The sequence below is a fragment of the Lupinus angustifolius genome, chromosome LG09, assembly GCF_001865875.1.
Source record: "Lupinus angustifolius cultivar Tanjil chromosome LG09, LupAngTanjil_v1.0, whole genome shotgun sequence".
NCBI classification, from domain to species: domain Eukaryota; kingdom Viridiplantae; phylum Streptophyta; class Magnoliopsida; order Fabales; family Fabaceae; genus Lupinus; species Lupinus angustifolius.
Genome location: NC_032017.1, coordinates 19,144,891 through 19,164,678, shown reverse-complemented (window position 1 = coordinate 19,164,678; position 19,788 = coordinate 19,144,891). Strand labels below are relative to the sequence as shown.

Genomic DNA, 19,788 nt, shown 5'->3' with positions numbered 1-19,788 from the left:
CACTTTTGATGAGTTTTGCTTATGTCACTGCTTTCTCAAACCCCATTGCCATTATTCTACACCAACCCTCTCTTGTGCATATCTAATCTATAATCTTCCAATTCCTATCTATATCTGAACTGCCACACAAAAGAACAAAGTTAGAGACAAACAAAAGGAATAAAAAGTCTTGTGTTTTTTCTCTTTCTAAACTCCAACTTCTTCTACTACCTCTCTCTAGGATTCTTTACTTTTCAATATACAAAGTTTTTTCTGAAAAAGCAACTATACCCTTTTCCTTAACTCTTTTGTCCTATCACTATTTCTTGCCGTATGGTAATTTTCTTCCCTTTTGATCTATCACAGTTTCATTTTTCATATTAAAACACGTTTTTTTTTTTGAAGTTCATGAATTTTCTGTGCATGGAACTTTTTCTGGGAGTTAAGACAAGGAAAAGGTGAAAATTTCAAGTGAAGGGTAATTGTTTATGGTCTCCTGTTATTGGATTTTATTAGATTTGTTATTCTTACTGTCTCTGTTTCATTTTGTGTGTGTTTTTTCCTTGGTTTATAATGTTGTGTTAGAGATGCTTCTGACCTTTTGTTTGTTAAGAATGTTCTGGTACTTAATTCATCCCACGAAATCCTATTAAATTTGATTTTCTGCTGAATTTCTTTAATGATGGAAATGCTCTTTTTTAGAGAGAGAGAGAGAATATTGTTTTTTCGCTTGAGAAATGGAAATTTTATAAAGTTTCATCATGTATACAGTAATACCAGTTTTGTTTTTATTTTTTAATCAAATTGGGGTCGTATTGTGTTTGGAAGTTTTACTCGAAATGATTTCTAGTTGATGCTATCATGGTTTCGAATAGCAGTGTGCGACTGCAATTGTAGTCGTAATATTGTGATTTTTGGAGTCTCTACGACCATATTACACTGCAATTGTCAAAACATTGGCCTAACTTGTCCTTCATCAGACTCAATTTTTCGCAATTGCTGAATCATGCTGATAACACACAACAATGACCATGAATCCGCAATTTAATATGATGGATGTATCTTAATTAGAATTTTTCATTCCTATGTTCAAAGAATCTTTTGCTGTTTTAGTTTCTTTGTTGCTATGAAATAGTTGAGTTTTCTTGCCAATTCATTAATTTCTTGTTTTTTCTTTCTATTAGCAGCAGCTGAATTTGCAGAACTAAAATATCTGCATCCTTTATCACTTGTCTAACAGCTTGTAAGTTATACCACAGAGCTCAGATTAAGATTAGAATGACTTTTGTTTTGTCAGCAGATCTTGTAGTTTAAGTATATCATTGATAATTGGAGAATTCTTTATTTTGGTTAAGGAACAAGCAAAAAATCGGTTTGAAGATGGGTTACTTATGTGATTTTTGTGGAGACCAAAGGGCCGTGGTATACTGCCGCTCTGATGCTGCATGCTTATGTTTGTCGTGTGATCGAAATGTTCATTCGGCTAATGCCCTTTCAAGGCGTCACTCGAGGACCCTTGTATGTGAGAGATGTAACTCAGAACCTGCATCTGTTCAGTGTACTGAAGAGAGCATTTCACTTTGTCAAAACTGTGATTGGTTGGGCCATGGTACTGCATCATCTTCTTCAACACATAAGAGGCAAACAATCAATTGCTACACTGGCTGCCCTTCATCGGCCGAACTTTCTTCGATATGGTCCTTTTTCTCAGATATTCCCTCTATGGGTGAAAAATGTGAGCAAGAACTAGGTTTAATGAGCATCAATGAGAACAGAAACAATAGTACTTGGGTTCCTTTAGAAAGCCAGAATGTGTCTGGTTCACCTCAAGTGACTGATCTTCCCAGCAAGGACAGATCTTCGGTTGGTGCATCTTCAATGCCCGAGTCAAGCTCAAAACCTCGTCTTCCGGATCAACAGCCAGAATCTGCCGATGAATGTATTCCAAAGGTATTCATTTTTATCCAAATTCATTCAAAACCGCTTTCCTTGTAGTTTGAAAATGATATGAATGTTGTCCTTGTAGCTTATTTAGATTAGATGGATAATTGCACATTATCTAGAAGACCATCGGGTACCATCATATTTTCTCTCTTGATGACAGTAGATGGCACAATGTTATTCTAGCAAAGCTACAGTAGGTTTGTAGCTTAAATGCATCGATGGTTACATACTACTTACATGTTAGCTACAGGCCCATTATATACGATTCTGCAAATTTTTATGATGTTTACCGAAATGAGTTACACAATTTTTAGCTTTCTCTATTGAAAGTCCTTATAATTTCATCAATATACTTAGTTAATCTCTCAATGGTGAATCTTCAGTTAAACTGGTCCGGAAAAAAATCTCCTGGAATATTTGAAGATGATGATCTATATAACGATTTCAACATGGATGAAGTTGACCTAGAGCTTGAGAACTACGAGGAACTTTTTGGCATGACTCTGAGTCATTCTGAAGATCTTTTTGAAAATGGTGGGATTGATAGCTTATTTGGGACAAAAGAAGTGGCTGCTAGTGCTGGTAATTCCAATTGTCAGGGTGCTGTTGCTGCTGAGGTACTCAAATCATATACCTATTTGTTTCTATCTCGTTTATTGTAATATAATAATTTGAGGCGGAAATTAGACGATTGGAAGTTAGGGTGAACGTGGTGTTTTTTTTTATCAGCACAATCTATTCTCACCATATTGTAAACTATATAATTCATATGGAGCATGCCGAAATTGATAATTCAAACTACCAAAATTTTGATGTTAGTTCTAATTGCCTTGAATTTGCAAATCATAAAAGCAACAAATTAATTGAAGTAAACAGTGTATTTCTTTTCTTTTTACATTCGTTATTTAGGGTAGAACTCATCTCTGTGTTTCAATTTCTTAAATTGATTCTCTTTATTTAAGGCTTTACTTATATTTTTTTCACTAATACATGGTGCATGCATTTACTTGTGGATGATGAGATTTCACTGTTCAATATTTGCATGTTCGTAATATGTAAGTCATATCAGATTTGAACTTTTGTTTCCAGGGATCATCGATTGGATTGGTCAATGCGGTGCAGCCAGCATGCAGCAATGCTGCATCTGCAGATTCAATGTTGAGTTCTAAAACTGAACCGTTTCTTCGTATTACGGGAAGGCAATCTCAATCAAACATTTCATTTTCTGGCATATCCAAAGATAGTAGTACTGGTGACTATCAAGAGTGCGGGGCTTCTTCAACGCTTCCTATAGGAGAGCCTCCCTGGTATTCTCCTTGCCCTGAGAGCTCTCTGCAATATGCTAGCCGCAGCAATGCTGTCATGCGTTACAGGGAAAAGAAAAAGGCGCGAAAGTAAGTTAATTGCAATTATGATATTTATAGTTTTATATAGCCAATGGTGTTGCTGCAATAAGATTGTTAGTTGGCATAAAACTAATGAGCCGGTCATCCAGTAGCGTCTTTGTTCTGGATTGCATGTACCGTGATCATTCAATCACGTGTGTCCTGTTATACATTTCTTTAGTTTGGGATGCTATGTTTTCTGTTAAGCAATACAATATTTGCTAATGGTTGGATTTGATTTATTTCTAAACTTCAAGGTTTAGTTAATTTAATGCGATTTAACATTAGTTGCGGTTATCTTACTAGGTTCGAGAAAAGTGTAAGGTACGCCTCTCGCAAAGCCAGGGCTGATATCAGGAAGCGTGTGAAGGGACGGTTTGTGAAAGCTGGTGATGTTTATGACTATGATCCTTTGAGCCAAACCAGAAGCTACTAAGTATATACAACTCTTAACCATGCTCTATAAAAGCAAAGAAACAATCATATAGTTGCAAAAGAAAACAGTTCTTGTTACCTGAAAATGGATGAAGTTTGATGCATTCATTCTCCATGCAAATAACAAGATATCTGATTTTATCACAAGGGCCAAGAGTTTCTTAAAGTTAAGAACTTTGTGACAAGGTCATGTCCAGTGTAAGTTCAGGAACAGATTATGTGTCCTTCACTGCAAAGGGTATCCAAATTGTGATGTCATCTCCTCCCACTTTGATAAAACACAAAGTGACCCATTGTGATTGATTTCTCTTTGGCAAATCATGCTTCTTAGTACTTACCTAAGAATGCAAAGTTTATTTTAGTCCTTCATGATTCCTATGATCTATGTCACATGTAGAAGTGTTGATAAGTGGCTCAATTTGTAAGAGTTGTAGATAAGCCACATTATGTAGTATGCTTTAATGTTTTGCATCTTTAAATTTGTAATGTATAGCATAAAATATACATGTATGGGACTAAGGTATGACAAATTGTAAATTAGAAGGTTATATATAATAAGAATATAAGATGCTATTTACTCAGGCCAATAATTGGTGTATATTGGGTATCTATTGTGTTGTTTGAAAATAAGTGTGGACCTTGGTGCAATTATGTTGAAATTTAATATCTTGTAAGAAAAATAATTATAAGTTCTTGAGTTTATTTTTTCTGTTATTTTTGGACCTCAATCTTTATATTTTAGACCTCATAATTTTTCAGAAAACCTTTAATATCCTTAATTCTGTTTTTTATCTCATAACTCCTCTCACATACTTACTAACTCCATCTTTTCCATTCTTCAAATCAAGATAACTGCAAATAAAAAATTAGACATTTTGACATCCCGTGCTATAATGATGAATACTAAATCTTGTTTTGACATTTTGACATCACATACTTATTAAATATTAGATGATGAATACTAAATCTTGTTTTAAAGTTGAAAAATAAGCAAAAATATAAATAATTGAATTTATTATATCAATTATCAATTTATATCCATTATATAATATTACTCTATTGATATCTCTCAACAAACATAACTTGCAAGCAAAAAGTACAATCCCTCTTTTGTGCTAAAGAACTCAAAGGAAAACAACACTCACCATCACAATTTCTATATAATAAAAGTAAAGGTTGAAAAGTTCACATAACATGAGCATCAAAACTCTATAAAATATGTATACTATAGTGTAGGTTGTACATGAAATTTTCTCCTATTTCAGCATGCTCACACATTATTGTTGTTGCTTTCTAAAAGCAAGGTGTCACATCTTCAACTCCAATCCTTAAGGGTGCCCTACAAAGTGGACATGTAGTGTTCCAATAGTTCAACCACTTATCCAAGCATGCTTTATGGAATATATGGCCACAACATAAATGGTTTATCTTTGAATCTGGTTCAAACTGAGTAAGACATACAGTGCATTCAACTTCAGCTTCTTTATAGCAACACAAACTATCAAATCTAAGACTTGGTGTGTGACTTTTAATCTCTTCAATGTAAGTACTATCATAGGGACTAGCAAGGAGTTCAAATGACTCAGAGAATTCAAATAAATCAGGTGGGTATTGAGAGGTATCTGATGATGAAAGATTGATACCAAAAATGTATAGGGTTATTCTAACAATGCCTTTAACTATGGATAGTGGAAGAAACACACCATTTCTCAAAAAACAACATAATATTCCTTCAGATAATGGAGATGGAATATTTGGAAGGCCCATTTTCACTAAAATTAGAGTCCTTTTTTGTATACCAAGTTACTAATATAGATTGTTCTACAATTGTTGAAGCTCAAAATTTATATAAGTAGTGCATGGGAATCCAAAAAGTAGAATTATGGGAACTTTGCTGGTCTCTTCTTAATATATGACCTGTAAATACAATAAAGGAAATATTAGAAGTCTAGAACATAGAATAGCACCAAAATTAAAGGAAAGAAGGTAGTGAAATCAATCATAGATTGCAACAACATGCAGAGTAGGATTAAATCCTTGCATAAAGCAAATTTCTTTAGTTTCTTAGTAGTGTTATAATCAAAATCCATATGAAAGAGAATGGAATAACAATTTTTGAGAAACCTATAGTTTGGATAAATTTATGTAATTGTCTTTTTTCTCCATCATGAATAAACAGCTACTCAGAAAATTTGAGAAAATCAATGAGAAGAAGAACATGGAAGTTGTGTGTTACAAAAGGCAAAAAATATGAACTTGATCCAACAGAAACCAAAACATCATGCAGCACAATATGTTTAAGGATTTTGATCAAATTACACATCAGAAAGAATATATGGAACTAGAAAAAGAAAAATGAAAAGTTAAATATCACTACAGAACATGTTTCTGATTCAGGTTTCAATAGCAAAGGGATTCTCAGATAAGAAAACTGAAAACCCAGAAGAAAAAAGAATGCATTTTTTGGACATACAGAATGAGATTTGTAGGGTACAGTTCTGGGTGGATGGGAATGCATGATTCATTCTCTTTGCTTTATATATAGAGGAACCAAGTCCACACTCCACAACACAACCTCATAGAACCTTAACCATAGGGTGCATTCATTAACCATGGTAGGCAATTTTTTGTTCTGGGAGGGTCAATTCTATGTTTCAAATTGTGGACCACATCACCTGATGCAGCCGCAATATTGCAGTTGCGATGAACACTGTAATTGCATCATATCACAATTATAGTGTGATACTGAATCACATTGATGCGACCGCAACGGGCGGATCACATTTGGACTGCATCAATATTGAAAATATGTTTTTACTCACAAAATGATTCACACTGCAATAACGTCACCTAACTCTCATGTCATGGTTATAAAATGGCAACTAACCTTTGTAGTTGGCCTTTTTAAGAATCACCATTCTTAGTGTTCTATGTGGCTACTTTCTTGTACCACAGAACATTAAAGAGAGAACAAAACAATTATTCAAGTAACTATAATTGATTGTAAAGTTTAAACCTTTATTAGCTTCTAACTTTAATTCACTTCAGATAGTCTTAATGTATTTTTTGAAGTTAATAAAAATAATAAATCCACTGTCAATGTTCTAGTATTAATAAGGCTAGAAGATAGCATGCGATAATAATTTGATTAACTATGTAGCAACCACAATGACAAAGAAATGATAATTAGAAATTGTTCACATGTAACTTCAGGAGTAAGATAACCAAACAAACAAAGCTAAATATCAAAACTGAATGAGATAATTAAAGCACCTATCTATCAGAAATAAAGATATAGAAATAAAATAGATTATAAATAATACAAAGATTCAATGCAGAAAAAAAATACAACGAAATTCTTTCCGCACCCTTATTTTTATCTTACTATCATATTATATGTCATTTCTTTAAATAAAACTACCATATCTATTTGTAAATAATTATTTTTCTAGAGAATTTTGTCACAAACCAATTCACCTAAACTTGAAAGAGTTTAATATTTATGCGATAAATATGTTATCTATTATTCATGCCATTATGATATTTTCTAGAAAGAGTTCCAAAGTTAGATAATTCTCTTCGAGTAGAAAAGACTCCGTTATGATAATCTTTTAAGATTTATTTCAAATGCAGAGTTTGGCTGATAGGAACATAAATGATTTGAAAGTAAAATTCAGTAAGTGTCAATTCCTATCACAATTGAAAGAGACTTAATAATAGAAAGAGAAATAAAAATTGCTTTAGGTTAGAGTTAGACCATAGTTCTTTATCAGCCACCAGCGATATTAATTAGAAGCTGATTGATGGTTAAGGAATTTAAAGTGCTAAAGTAACTTTCAAAACTGTAATAGCCAAATTTGTCTACCCTAAACAGGGAAAAAAAAGTAAAAATTGAGAAGTTGAGCCACTGTATTATAGATGAGGATCACTTATTTTTAACGATGTTTCATTTCATGTTCTAAATTAATCATATATTGACACTTATAATTTTTTTTTAAAACAAAAAGTAATAAAATATAACATTCTGATTGACTTGGAACAAGAAATGAGACATCATTTGAGATAAGCGACATGTATAGTTATATTATTATACATTTTCTCCCTTAACTTGACTGATTGATTGTATTGCACCCCAGAATAATTGAATGCATACCCAATTCATGTGGGTCCGTTCTTTGTTTTTGTGACATGTGGGTAAATAACATGACTAAGTACTAGTTCAAAATATATTTTTACTCTGCTGATAAATTTATTGAAATAAGATAAAAAGATTTTAGAGCAAAGTAGTAATTTATTTTCATAACTTGTTCTCATATGCCAAAATAATTATCTATAAGCTCTCCCTTTGTCATCTTAGTTGAGTGAAAATGGCCTTAGATGATAAGAATTTTTGTGGTATGAGACAAATATGAATTGATTTTCATACCTGATTTTGATCATTTTCCACCTAGCTAAATGTTCATATTATAGAGATATGAGTGGAGATTCCCTTATTCCGATAAACTTACTCTTCATCATAACTATCAATTCTAGAGATATCTAATGATTTAGATCTACCCACTAATTCAAATCATTGGATTTCCTAGAATTGATGGTTTAGAGCACACTTTGTAGTGGATATATTTTAAGAATAACTTACACTTTAACATGCCAATCACTATTTATTAGAATAACTTGCACTGTTACAATAACAATTGGAAACGATTATAACTATTATTCCAATAAGATAATTTGTGCCAACTTGCATAGCCTTGGAAGCAACTTAACATTCCTGAGTTTGGTCAAAGGAAACCAGACACAACCTTACCACAAACAAGAAACAAACATGCAATTTTAAAGATCAGCTTCCATTTTGTTGTTTGTTTTAGTTTTTTCCTCATACCCAATCATTAAAGTAATTCTTATTCAAAAGGTAAAGGGTTCGATTCCTGAGAGCGATAACCACGCACCCCGAAAGGGATTAGTTCCTTACCCGAAAAGGTGAGGGGATACCTTTAGTAATACAAAAAAAAAACGTCGTTCTTATAGGTGGAATCTAATTACATAATGTCACATTTTTCATACACTAGGATTGAGGATCAAAACATTTCCTATAAACCATGAAAAACAATATTCATGTGATTGTCACCTGAAAAAATTGATACACTTTTCCCACAGCAACACAACAGATTCTATAATAGTTTTCTTGCTATCAAAATTCACTTTACAGGTAAGACAAGAGGCAACAGAAAAGCTCTCCCCAACAAAACTAAACCTTTCAAACCCCTATAAAAACTCAACTAAAAAATGGACATTTCTCACCACTCAACAATACTCTTAATAGAGTTCAAGGAACATAAAAAAGAGGGAGGGGAAAAGCTTGAAGCTATGAAGAAAAGGGATTAATTGTAACACAAAATAGCAGGAGCAAAGAAAAGATAAGGCCTGCATATGTTTCTAACTTGTCTAACTTTAATGGTCAACATCTGTTACAGGTGTCCTACCTTTCATACCCTCAAGCCAAGCAATCAGAAGATTCTATTGTCAATTTTTCCAGCTCTTACACTCAAGTGCAGCCAATTGCAATGTTGTCCACATGGAACTCCATCTATATTTTGGAGTTTCCCGAAAAAATCACTAGATACGACTTGATTATCTAGTTTAGCTGTCAGGGAGATCTCACAGCCTCAGTAGTTGCCCGGCCAATTGATTTGTGCATGCTGAGGTTGCTGATAAACATTGCCTCCAGGTCCTACCATTTCAACTGCTCCAGCCATTGTCTGGGATTGATGTAGCAGTGGATGAACTCCTGCAGCTGTCACTGCTTGTGGAGGGTGATAGATGCCGGTAAAGGTGCCATGGCCAGCCTGAGTTGGGGCAAATGTCACATGCTGACCCTGAGGTGGAATGTTGTAGTATGAACTAGTTGGCAAACTGGAAATGTCTCGGCCAGGTGCAGTCACCCACACTGCTGAACCTTCGCTCTGCAATGGAAATACGAAACATAATTATAATCAAATGTAGGTGATAGTCCTTATACTGAAAATATAAACACAAGAAAAGCAGCTAATTTTATGGAATAGGCTTTTCGTAACTGTCTTGCTAAACCTAATTGAACTTCTATACATGGAAGGTTCTTTCTTTAGCAATTCAAATAAAAGGCCATCAAACTTCATAGACAAGTTACAAAAATGAAGATGTTAAGATAAGAAGGAGCGAACCTGCTGTCCACTGATGTATACATTATTTTCCTTAAACTGGGAGGAACCAAGATCCTCGTTAAAGGTCGAATTCCCTGCAGGTGGTGCTGCAGAACTATGATTATAACCGGCTGGAGAGGAGCCATATGCTCCGTAGGCACTTGGCATTACAAGGTGAGTTGGGTTTGCTGCATTAGTTCCAGGTTTGAATTGGGGAAGAGGATATTTCACTCCTGGAGCAGCCACAGCTGGGGGAGGTGGATATACAGTGCTGGCCTGAGGTTGTTGGGGAAATGCACCATTACCCACAAACTGGTGCATTGCTGGAGGAGGTGGGACATAAAATGGTGAAAAGTAGTGGCCATAAGGAATGTAGTTAGGAGCGTAGTGGGATATAATTCTATTGTCAATTTTTCCAGCTCTTACACTCAAGTGCAGCCAATTGCAATGTTGTCCACATGGAACTCCATCTATATTTTGGAGTTTCCCGAAAAAATCACTAGATACGACTTGATTATCTAGTTTAGCTGTCAGGGAGATCTCACAGCCTCAGTAGTTGCCCGGCCAATTGATTTGTGCATGCTGAGGTTGCTGATAAACATTGCCTCCAGGTCCTACCATTTCAACTGCTCCAGCCATTGTCTGGGATTGATGTAGCAGTGGATGAACTCCTGCAGCTGTCACTGCTTGTGGAGGGTGATAGATGCCGGTAAAGGTGCCATGGCCAGCCTGAGTTGGGGCAAATGTCACATGCTGACCCTGAGGTGGAATGTTGTAGTATGAACTAGTTGGCAAACTGGAAATGTCTCGGCCAGGTGCAGTCACCCACACTGCTGAACCTTCGCTCTGCAATGGAAATACGAAACATAATTATAATCAAATGTAGGTGATAGTCCTTATACTGAAAATATAAACACAAGAAAAGCAGCTAATTTTATGGAATAGGCTTTTCGTAACTGTCTTGCTAAACCTAATTGAACTTCTATACATGGAAGGTTCTTTCTTTAGCAATTCAAATAAAAGGCCATCAAACTTCATAGACAAGTTACAAAAATGAAGATGTTAAGATAAGAAGGAGCGAACCTGCTGTCCACTGATGTATACATTATTTTCCTTAAACTGGGAGGAACCAAGATCCTCGTTAAAGGTCGAATTCCCTGCAGGTGGTGCTGCAGAACTATGATTATAACCGGCTGGAGAGGAGCCATATGCTCCGTAGGCACTTGGCATTACAAGGTGAGTTGGGTTTGCTGCATTAGTTCCAGGTTTGAATTGGGGAAGAGGATATTTCACTCCTGGAGCAGCCACAGCTGGGGGAGGTGGATATACAGTGCTGGCCTGAGGTTGTTGGGGAAATGCACCATTACCCACAAACTGGTGCATTGCTGGAGGAGGTGGGACATAAAATGGTGAAAAGTAGTGGCCATAAGGAATGTAGTTAGGAGCGTAGTGGGATATATGAACCCCACTCGGTGTTCGGAAGACAGGAACAGGCTGCTGAGTAACAGCTATTGAGCTTTGCATCAACCCAGCTGCTTGAGTCACAAGTGGTGTTGGACCTGCTGTGGACAACAGACCTCCCTGCATATAAACATAAAATGGCTTACGTTGTAAAAAATAATGCATTTGCGCATCAATCAGAATTAATTGAAATATCATTAGTATCAGCTCAAACCTCTTGAGGAGACTGAGAGTTTGTTGCAGCCAGCACTGTCACATTGCCATTGTACTTGGCAGCAGAAGAGAAAGGAGAAAGACAACCATCACTGTCAGCGCCTGAGCGGTAGAACTGGGCATAATAACTAGCTGGATCAAATGGTTGATGGACCTATAGCAAGATAACAAAACAAATTTAACTCTTTAAGAAACAAAGATGCCTAAAAATTAAACAACAAATAATATATGCACATAGGTGGCAGGGCTCACAACAAAGCTTGGAAGCCGAGAAATATCACGTGTTTGAGTCTCAGAACTGTCAAATGGTGTAACCTGATTACCCAAGACTGGGGGCACAAAACCATAACCGTAGTTTGGTGAAGTATGCACTTCTGAGTACGGATGATCTTCAGATTGCAAAGCAGTGTCTTGCTTGGACTCATTAAACTCCTGAATAGCACTGGATGACCCATCAACCCCACTTGACAATAAATTCTCAGGTCCATTAGTGGGTGATTGTGGATGATCAGGATAATCTCCCACCTCGGAATTAACTGCAGCATTTTGACTGCTGAAGTAAAAGACATGATGTTAGAAGGACAGATGGAAAATCAAAAGGAATTTAAGTTTAATTGTTTTCCACTATAAGACAGGTATAGAATATAGAAGGTATATGTAGCTGAAAATGCAAATAGAAAGCACAAGATTCTTGTTGCAGCAAAATAACTGGAAAGTTACGAATTTTATTTAGGCTGATAACTTGTAAGCACTATCGTTATCCAGGGAATACATTCATTTCTCGTACTTTATAAATATTAAGCCTAGACAATGATAGGCTAATTGTATAAACTAGTCATACCATCTGATAACCAGGTGAGAAGGTATTGAAAGTGTTCTTCTATCGAAAAAAGTTGTGTTGTGTAAGTACTTGAAAAGTTTTATATTATCTTCTTTCTAAGCTTTGATATAATTCGTCAATATCAGTTTCTAAGTCTTAAGAAAACTAGATTTTAAAAGCACATAGTTTAAGATTCCAACCTTGAGGGCTGCTCCTCCGCAGTTTCTTCAATAGACTGAGATGTTTGAGAAAGAGGTGTAGAACTCTTTTCACTCTCTGGGCCATTAGTATAGCTTGTATTGACTCCAAAGGTGACTCCCAAACTTCCGAAGCTAAACTTGTTCTTCTCAGAATCAGGCACAAATATATGGTTTGGAAGTATGACATGTTGACGTTGAGTAAGATTTAAATCCTCAAGCTTCTTCTGCAGTTTTGAAGTATCTTCTTGGGAGCCAAGGGCACTAGACGCAGACTGTAACTGCCCAGTTACTTCAGCTGATGCACTATCTGGTTCAGAACCCTGATTAATTGTATTTGTTATCTTTGGTTTCCACTCCTTATTAGAACCAGCTGTTGGAAACAAACAAATGATAAATCTTTTAGCCAAGAAAATCTTCCCATAGCATATAACTTGGGAAGAAAACTATAATCTTACATGAAAGAAGAAATTCATTCATTAAGACAAAAAGGAAGACAATTACAAAGAAATTGGAGGGTAGGGGATCCTTTGTACATAAACAAGGAGAAAATAAAACCACATATGAAGTCCAAAAGAGAAAATATTAGTGAAGCAAAGCAGCCCAATCCCTCTGCATATATAAGTGACGTGTCTTCATTTAATTCTCATTACTAAAAAGAACGAGCTTGTGTATACTTTTTTTAGTCAGTTTTTTATGGGGAGGGAATTTTTTGCAGCTGCCGGGGTTTGAACCCAAGTGCTCACACTTCATGTCTCGCAGCTTTACCAACAGGCTTGTGTATACTCAGTTTGACAAAAGGGGGATGCAACAACAGTAGAATAAAAATAGACACAATCTTAAAATATATCCATGCATGAATCATCTATATCGATGTCATATAAAGGTAGGGAGTGCAAGGAAATAAGAAACAGTAAAGGATAAGGACTATGCAGGAGACAAAAGTGTACTTGTTGAACTGCATAGATATATACTACCTTTCTGAGCCCCAATTGAGTGTTGTGACCTGCTACCATAATTGGAGGAAGGTCGACTAGCTGTAGAGCTCCCATGAGTTACTGTTGATGAGGGTGACATCTCAGTACGGTGAGTCTTCGCCACTCCTTCGGATTTACCTGGAATCTTTCCTTGCACTGAGGAGCTACCTGTCTCGGAAGCTGGCATACAGTTGTGGGGAAAATTCTTCTTGTTACATTGGAAACTTTAAAACTCAACAAATCATCAAAGTAAGAAAAATATCAAATAATCTAACCAGCAGTTAATTCCACAGGAGGACATGGATTTCCCTCTTCACATCTTACTGCACCAACAGAACTAGGATGCCTTAAATCATTAGATGGAACCAGTGTTGGATCCGAGGAAGAGAAATTGACAGCTGATGAAGATGCAGGTGCAGGCCCAGGGTGGTCACTCGAGGAAGGCCTAAACCCACTTCTAGAAGCAACTGTTGCACTTTTATTTGAACAATCAGAAAGCAAAGCACTTCCCAAATTATTATTAGCACCAGAAGATGGACTCGTTCTGTTTCCACTTCCAGAAAATGAAGGTGAAGGACTCACACCACTAATAGTTCCAGAAGCTACACTTGCAGGATCATTGGCTGCAGAACTGAAAAGGCATGTATTTACAGAGTTAGTACTGGTTCTATTGCCATAGGAAGTCGACCATCAGAGGATATCAATGGAAGTTACTAAAACAAGACAAATTAAATCAAATAGTCACCTCGCTGCAGAAGTTTTTGCTTTAGATATTGTCTCTTGAGAAGCTGGCAATGATGGTGCAACCTTCTCAGTGACTTGATGAGCTCCAGTGTCTTTTCCTGTACCAGAATACTTGCTAATGCTAGCACCTGAGAGAATGTCAATAAAATACGAAATTAATTTGGGTGCTCTAAATGGACAGCAGCCCAACACGATATCTAAATTTGAGTAACAATGAATTTGAAAATTAGTAATAATTCAGATTACAACGCAGTTACACTCGCTAACTTTCATCTAAGCTAAAAGGTATACATGTAAAGGTGAGGGTAAGTGGGTAACAATTTCCAAGATATTCTGCAAAAGCATTGGTTTGAAAGAAAAAAAGGTGACACAAAACAACCACATGATAGCACCATTTTAACATTGCTCATATACCTAAAGTAGTCAAAGTGGAAAACTATTTTAGCCGACAAAAGAAGTGGGGCTATCTAACAGCACAAAAAGATCAAATAAGTTGTAGTTCAGGATAGTTATTTACCATGTGATACATTATGAGGCATAAAGTTTCCCACAACACCCCTCTGCCCCCGTCCTTGGGTACCATGCCTCCGACGTAACTCAACAGGTTCTCTGTTGTTAAGATTCTGCAAAATCATAAGCAAATGAGAAAAGAAACAGAACACAATTAGCAAAATATATGTATGTATGTAGCAACTAACTAGGTTGGTGCATATGATATATACAATCTAGCTTCAAACTATTTTAGATATTTACATGTGCATCATCAATTGCCAATAAGAATATAGTCAAACACAATTCCAAAATTATCTATTTTCAAGTACTACAATTTAGTCAACAACAAGAACAAAAGAAACAATGAATTAACATCCACAAGCAATTAGTAGTAGGTTGAAGTCCATCATCGACTAACAATAAATGCTTACCTCCTTTTTCCTGTCCTTCTTTCTTTTGACCTCATGAAAGGTGTCTGTAGAAAAATTATTTATGTCATTTTCTTAAGACACAGATATATCAAGAACAATAAATATGAAACAGAAACAAATCTTAAGTTCAGTCAGAATTGACATGATTCGGAAGTTTACAACCAATACGCCCACATATATCATGCATTAATGAAGAACATTGAAAAAGAGGCCTAGAAGGTGGTACAATGACTAAGCTACTTCAAAATGTCATTATAAATAGCAATGCCTAAATGGATCTCTATATGCAAAAACGATGACGACCTGAAACATACTTCAACAAATAACTTCAAAAGGGGTAACAACTAAAAGAGCATGAAAAGTGACTATAAAGACAATATTACCAAAGCGCATCTTGCCACACATCTATACCCAATTGCATACATGTAAAATTAACCAATAACAATGCATTAACCCAATAAGTAGTAGTTTGCAACAAAAAATCATTGATTAAAATCTGTCCGCTAAAACAATACAAACTAGCCAGAGTGTAATCAGAATGTCAAAGAAAATTCGTGCACAATAAGAACTTCAAACTGCATGGCTCCAATCAATTACTCCACTGGAGCTAATGCTTTAAACAGCATCAGATAATTTCTTGACCACAACCAAATAGTATAACAGCACAGCTCTTGACCACTCCTAAATGTTGTGACTTGGAGCATCTGAATAGCGAAAGCATGATATAATGACCATATCAACTGCTATTCTACAAGGGGCCATATTCTCGGTTTTACCTCTTTAAAACCTACATTCATCTATGAGCTACACCAAATTACAGTGTTGAGGTTACTTGACATCAACAAACTAATTCAGGAGTCAGATATCACTTTCACAAAGAATGACAAAGCATCTTGCTCTGTCGACTCCAAAATTTGGGTTTGCACTATCGACTCCAAAATTTGGGTTTGCACTATCGACTCCAAAAATTGGGTTTGCTCTGTAACTCTATTTCACATCATTTTGACCTTCCTTCAACCTTTCTCTGGCCTTCGACCTTTCAAACGGTGCACCCAGCTCTCTAACTCTTTCGTATGCAGCTTTCTCTTTCTCATTCACTGATACAAACAGGCCACTTGCAGCTCTGTCATGCTGTATGTATACTTATACTTGTTATAGAAATTCAGTACTCGTTTGATTGCCAGGATATAATAAGGATGGATAGGATAGCATAGTTGGATAAAAGTAGGTATGATATGAGCACGACTCTTATCTTATCCAATGTTTGATGTGCGCCAGATAACCCACCAGCCAGTAGCAGGATGTGATATAAATTATATGCAAAGGACAAAATTGCCCTTATAATACATATAACTAGGAATGTTTTTTAGGGTTCATACCAATGTGTGCATTTTGAAGATCAAGGACTTTGCTTCAAAAAGTGATATTTTGTGTTTCATCAATTTGAAATTGGTTTCTAGATGAAACCGACTTAAATTGTGCGAAGAAAGACGCAAATCAGAGCTTGCATATGGACGTCAATGGCAGGCCCATTTTCTGCCTGCGGAAAGACCTGGATGGAGGTTGACCTCTCCAGCCGGAAGCCACACCCATGTTGTGACTTGCAGTGGCACAGGATGGCAGTAAGAACTCGGATGACGGCAGCCTCACTGATCTGGCAAAAGCACACGTATGGGTTTGCGAAGAGTGGCTTGTGGTTCTACATTGATGCGTCGATTCTAGGTTTATTCGGAGGTTAGAGGGGAAACCAATTTTATATCAAATCCTACTTGTTTATAACCCATAGGTTAATATTTTAACTAATGAGCAGGATAGGATAAGCCAACGGGATAAAGTTATCCTATCATATTGTCTCACCAAACATTAAATTAAAATAGCATAAGATAACTTATCCCGTTCTATACTCCATATTCTTCCCATCAAACGGATCGTCAGCAAGCAAAAGCTAAGGCAACTGACTTTCTAAACTTCATGCAACCAAAAGTACATAAAACAAAATAAAATATCAACTGAACTAAACATTTAGTGAAAGTGGAAGCTTAAACACAAAACCAGCTCCAATTACTTATAAAAATACAGGCACTAGAGGCTAAAATCAACCAAATACATCTAGTGTGAAAAAAAGTGTACACTAAGAAAGTTTCATTCCAAAAAACTGAACTTTCCATAGACCAAGATACACAAAGCCCCTAAAAAATCAAAAGGGTATTAAAAAAACCTAAAAAAGGTATCAACAGTAAAAGACACCATCATAGCAAACATAACAATTCGAGGACCCTAATCCACATTGAAATAAATCAAACGAAGCAAAACAGATAATTGAAAACATGGATCACAATGTCAAAAATTCATAGAAGAGAAATGATACCCTGAAGGAGGAGCTTCTGAGTGGTCTCATTGGGATCCATAGAACATTCCTTGAGCATTGCATAGATATCTTCATCACTGTGATTACCTGTGATCTCTTTAATATTCTGGATCGTCTTCCTCACACTGCTTGGAATTGAAGCCTTAAACCCAGCACCGCTCATGATTGTAAGACAAAGTTTCAAACTTTGTAAGAACAATGAAATGGGTAGAAAAGAAAAGGGAGGATTAGGAATTAGGAGCAAAGAGTTATTGATTGATGATACAAAAAAGGGGTTAGATAAAGATTGGGGTGAATGAGAATTGGGAGAAAGTGTGATCTAAATTTTCAAAGGGGGTTTGAATTAATCTGTGTGGATTGTGAAGTGGGAGTGCAGAGAGAGAGAGAGAGAGAGAAGCGTGTTGTTGTTGTTTTTTAATTTAAACAGCAAAGGGCTTTTTGTTTTAGTTTCTCCAACTATGTTATCCTTTTCCTTCTACTTGCCTCTTATTTTCCTTCCTTTTTCCTTTAACATTTTTCTTTCCTCTCCTTTTTCCTATTCTCTTTCACTACTTATTTTCTCTCCTAAAGTGTATAGCTAATAATATTTCTTCACTATGTATGATTTCTCTTAATAAATATCACTCCTAAAAATTGAATATTTAACTTTTTGATATTCTTACTACTTTAGTAAAACTTTATATTATTAGACCAACATTGTGTTAGTTCGTATATTTCAATGATTCAATCATTTAATTTTAGTCTTTCATTTTATGTGCATTTTCATCCTCAACTTATCTATTACCTATATAATAAAAAAAAAAAACTCCCTCATAACATGTGTCAATCTCTCAAACCATCATGACATGTGTCAACCTCTCATCAAAACTAAAGGTCCTCATGACATGTGTCAATCTCTCAATGACATGTGTCAATCTCTCAAGAATTCCCTCATGACATGTGTCAATCTCTCAAGCCCTCATGACATGTGATTTATTTAAAAATAAAAGGAATATGATTACCTATACAATATTAAAATATAATGTTACTATAGCGATATTAAAATAATAATAATATGAATCATAACATATTGTTTGTAGCTATTTTAGAGTTAAATAATATTTATTTTTATACTAATCTTATTTTAGAATCAAATAATAATGAAATTATAAATTTATTGATGATTTTTTTTATTAATAGGATACTACTAACTATATCATGTTATGTATGTGTAAAAAACAATGTTGAGAAAGTCGAGCAAGATGTTAAACCAGTAGATGACCCATATTAAGTTTATCCGATTTAAACAGTTAAACCATATGGTTTGGCCGAATGATTTTGTATATAATTAATAATTTTTAACGATATGAATGCACCGGTAACATATATGGTTTTAACCATGCGAATGCACGAGCAACATACATATTCTTAATCATAAATGCACATGTAATATGTATTCTTAATCATGCGGCAAAAAATATCGTCCCATGCAAATGCACGAGTAACTTGCTTGTATGATTATAAAAATATATTTTCATCTCATTAATTTTTCATCAAATCCCTAATGATACTACATTAGTGTTAGATTTTGACTAACATATATTCATATGTATCATTTTGGGTGTCACCCAAAAATTTAAAGTACATTTTAGTCCTCATTTTTTTTCTTCATAATTTTCAAAACATGCTTACTTAATTTTCATTTGTTTTTACCTTTAATTTACATGTGTATAAATATAAATGGTCTTCTTATTAACATACTTAATAATTTATGCAAGTAACAATATCATCATGTTTTAGTATTGATGGGGTTGTCCAATGTCTTGTCATACTTGTGATTCGCATATAACATGATACTCAAAATTATAAAGTATATTTGGTCTATCACTATTTTCAGTTGTACAAAATTATTGCTATATTTTATATTTAATCAAACTATAAATTAATACAGAAGCACTTTTAATTAAAATATTGTAATAATATTAATTAATTAATGAAAATTGCTTAATTATTTGGGGAAAATATTTTTATTTGGTTGAATAAAAAATCACTCATAAACCAAACTTTCTAACTTGTACTTATACATCCACTAATATGTTATCTACCATTTCAGTTTAAGGTATATTAGATTATACTACTATTATTATATAAATTAAAAATGTGAAAAGATAGATTAAGGATTTA

At 35.0% G+C, this 19,788-nt stretch overlaps 3 protein-coding genes across 15 annotated transcripts; 1 reads left to right on the top strand and 2 right to left on the bottom strand.

The window, feature by feature from the left end:
- On the top strand, nucleotides 32-15,622 carry LOC109356673 (zinc finger protein CONSTANS-LIKE 9-like). 8 transcript variants are annotated; one of them, XR_002108771.1, is made up of 7 exons: nucleotides 32-457; nucleotides 1,167-1,222; nucleotides 1,335-1,929; nucleotides 2,307-2,540; nucleotides 3,013-3,317; nucleotides 3,615-4,152; nucleotides 15,611-15,622. XR_002108771.1 is itself a non-coding variant. In XM_019600130.1 (7 exons), exons 4-7 carry the CDS (start codon nucleotides 1,360-1,362, stop codon nucleotides 3,742-3,744), a joined length of 1,239 nt encoding a protein of 412 aa, XP_019455675.1. In that variant the 5' UTR covers nucleotides 32-315; nucleotides 385-457; nucleotides 1,167-1,222; nucleotides 1,335-1,359; the 3' UTR covers nucleotides 3,745-4,323. The 8 variants fall into 8 exon arrangements, 7 of the variants coding, with proteins under 7 accessions (XP_019455675.1, XP_019455681.1, XP_019455679.1 ...); XM_019600130.1 differs by lacking the exon at nucleotides 15,611-15,622 and having other exon boundaries at nucleotides 32-315; nucleotides 385-457; nucleotides 3,615-4,323; XM_019600136.1 differs by lacking the exon at nucleotides 15,611-15,622 and having other exon boundaries at nucleotides 3,615-3,746; nucleotides 3,891-4,323.
- LOC109356675 (GBF-interacting protein 1-like) lies at nucleotides 8,839-10,313 on the bottom strand. Its single transcript, XM_019600138.1, has 2 exons — nucleotides 9,944-10,313; nucleotides 8,839-9,706 (listed from the first exon to the last, which is right to left on the bottom strand). Exons 1-2 carry the CDS (start codon nucleotides 10,241-10,243, stop codon nucleotides 9,410-9,412), a joined length of 597 nt encoding a protein of 198 aa, XP_019455683.1. The 5' UTR covers nucleotides 10,244-10,313; the 3' UTR covers nucleotides 8,839-9,409.
- LOC109356671 (GBF-interacting protein 1-like) lies at nucleotides 10,437-18,057 on the bottom strand. Of its 6 annotated transcripts, none has more exons than XM_019600126.1 (12): nucleotides 17,626-18,056; nucleotides 15,258-15,301; nucleotides 14,852-14,957; nucleotides 14,336-14,462; nucleotides 14,101-14,221; nucleotides 13,866-14,070; nucleotides 13,591-13,770; nucleotides 12,617-12,986; nucleotides 11,849-12,149; nucleotides 11,598-11,750; nucleotides 11,006-11,503; nucleotides 10,437-10,768 (listed from the first exon to the last, which is right to left on the bottom strand). In XM_019600126.1, the coding sequence occupies exons 1-12, from the start codon at nucleotides 17,786-17,788 to the stop codon at nucleotides 10,472-10,474; spliced, it is 2,565 nt and encodes an 854-aa protein (XP_019455671.1). In that variant the 5' UTR covers nucleotides 17,789-18,056; the 3' UTR covers nucleotides 10,437-10,471. The 6 variants fall into 6 exon arrangements, with proteins under 6 accessions (XP_019455671.1, XP_019455672.1, XP_019455668.1 ...); XM_019600127.1 differs by having other exon boundaries at nucleotides 13,866-14,072; nucleotides 14,109-14,221; XM_019600123.1 differs by having other exon boundaries at nucleotides 13,866-14,221; nucleotides 17,626-17,837; nucleotides 17,888-18,056.

Bases quoted from the DNA above. Each gene is read 5' to 3' on its own strand.
- LOC109356675 (XM_019600138.1), bottom strand. From the start codon at position 10,243: ATGCACCAGTTTGTGGGTAATGGTGCATTTCCCCAACAACCTCAGGCC. The intron at 9,707-9,943 runs GTTCGCTCCTTC...TTTCCATTGCAG, and splicing joins TATACATCAGTGGACAGCAG to AGCGAAGGTTCAGCAGTGTG.
- LOC109356673 (XM_019600134.1), top strand. From the start codon at position 1,360: ATGGGTTACTTATGTGATTTTTGTGGAGACCAAAGGGCCGTGGTATAC. The intron at 1,930-2,306 runs GTATTCATTTTT...GTGAATCTTCAG, and splicing joins CCGATGAATGTATTCCAAAG to TTAAACTGGTCCGGAAAAAA. The intron at 3,318-3,614 runs GTAAGTTAATTG...TTATCTTACTAG, and splicing joins GAAAAGAAAAAGGCGCGAAA to GTTCGAGAAAAGTGTAAGGT.
- LOC109356671 (XM_019600120.1), bottom strand. From the start codon at position 17,788: ATGAGCGGTGCTGGGTTTAAGGCTTCAATTCCAAGCAGTGTGAGGAAG. The intron at 14,463-14,851 runs GTAAATAACTAT...ACATTCTCTCAG, and splicing joins GCCTCATAATGTATCACATG to GTGCTAGCATTAGCAAGTAT. The intron at 11,504-11,597 runs GTTTGAGCTGAT...GTTTATATGCAG, and splicing joins ACTCTCAGTCTCCTCAAGAG to GGAGGTCTGTTGTCCACAGC.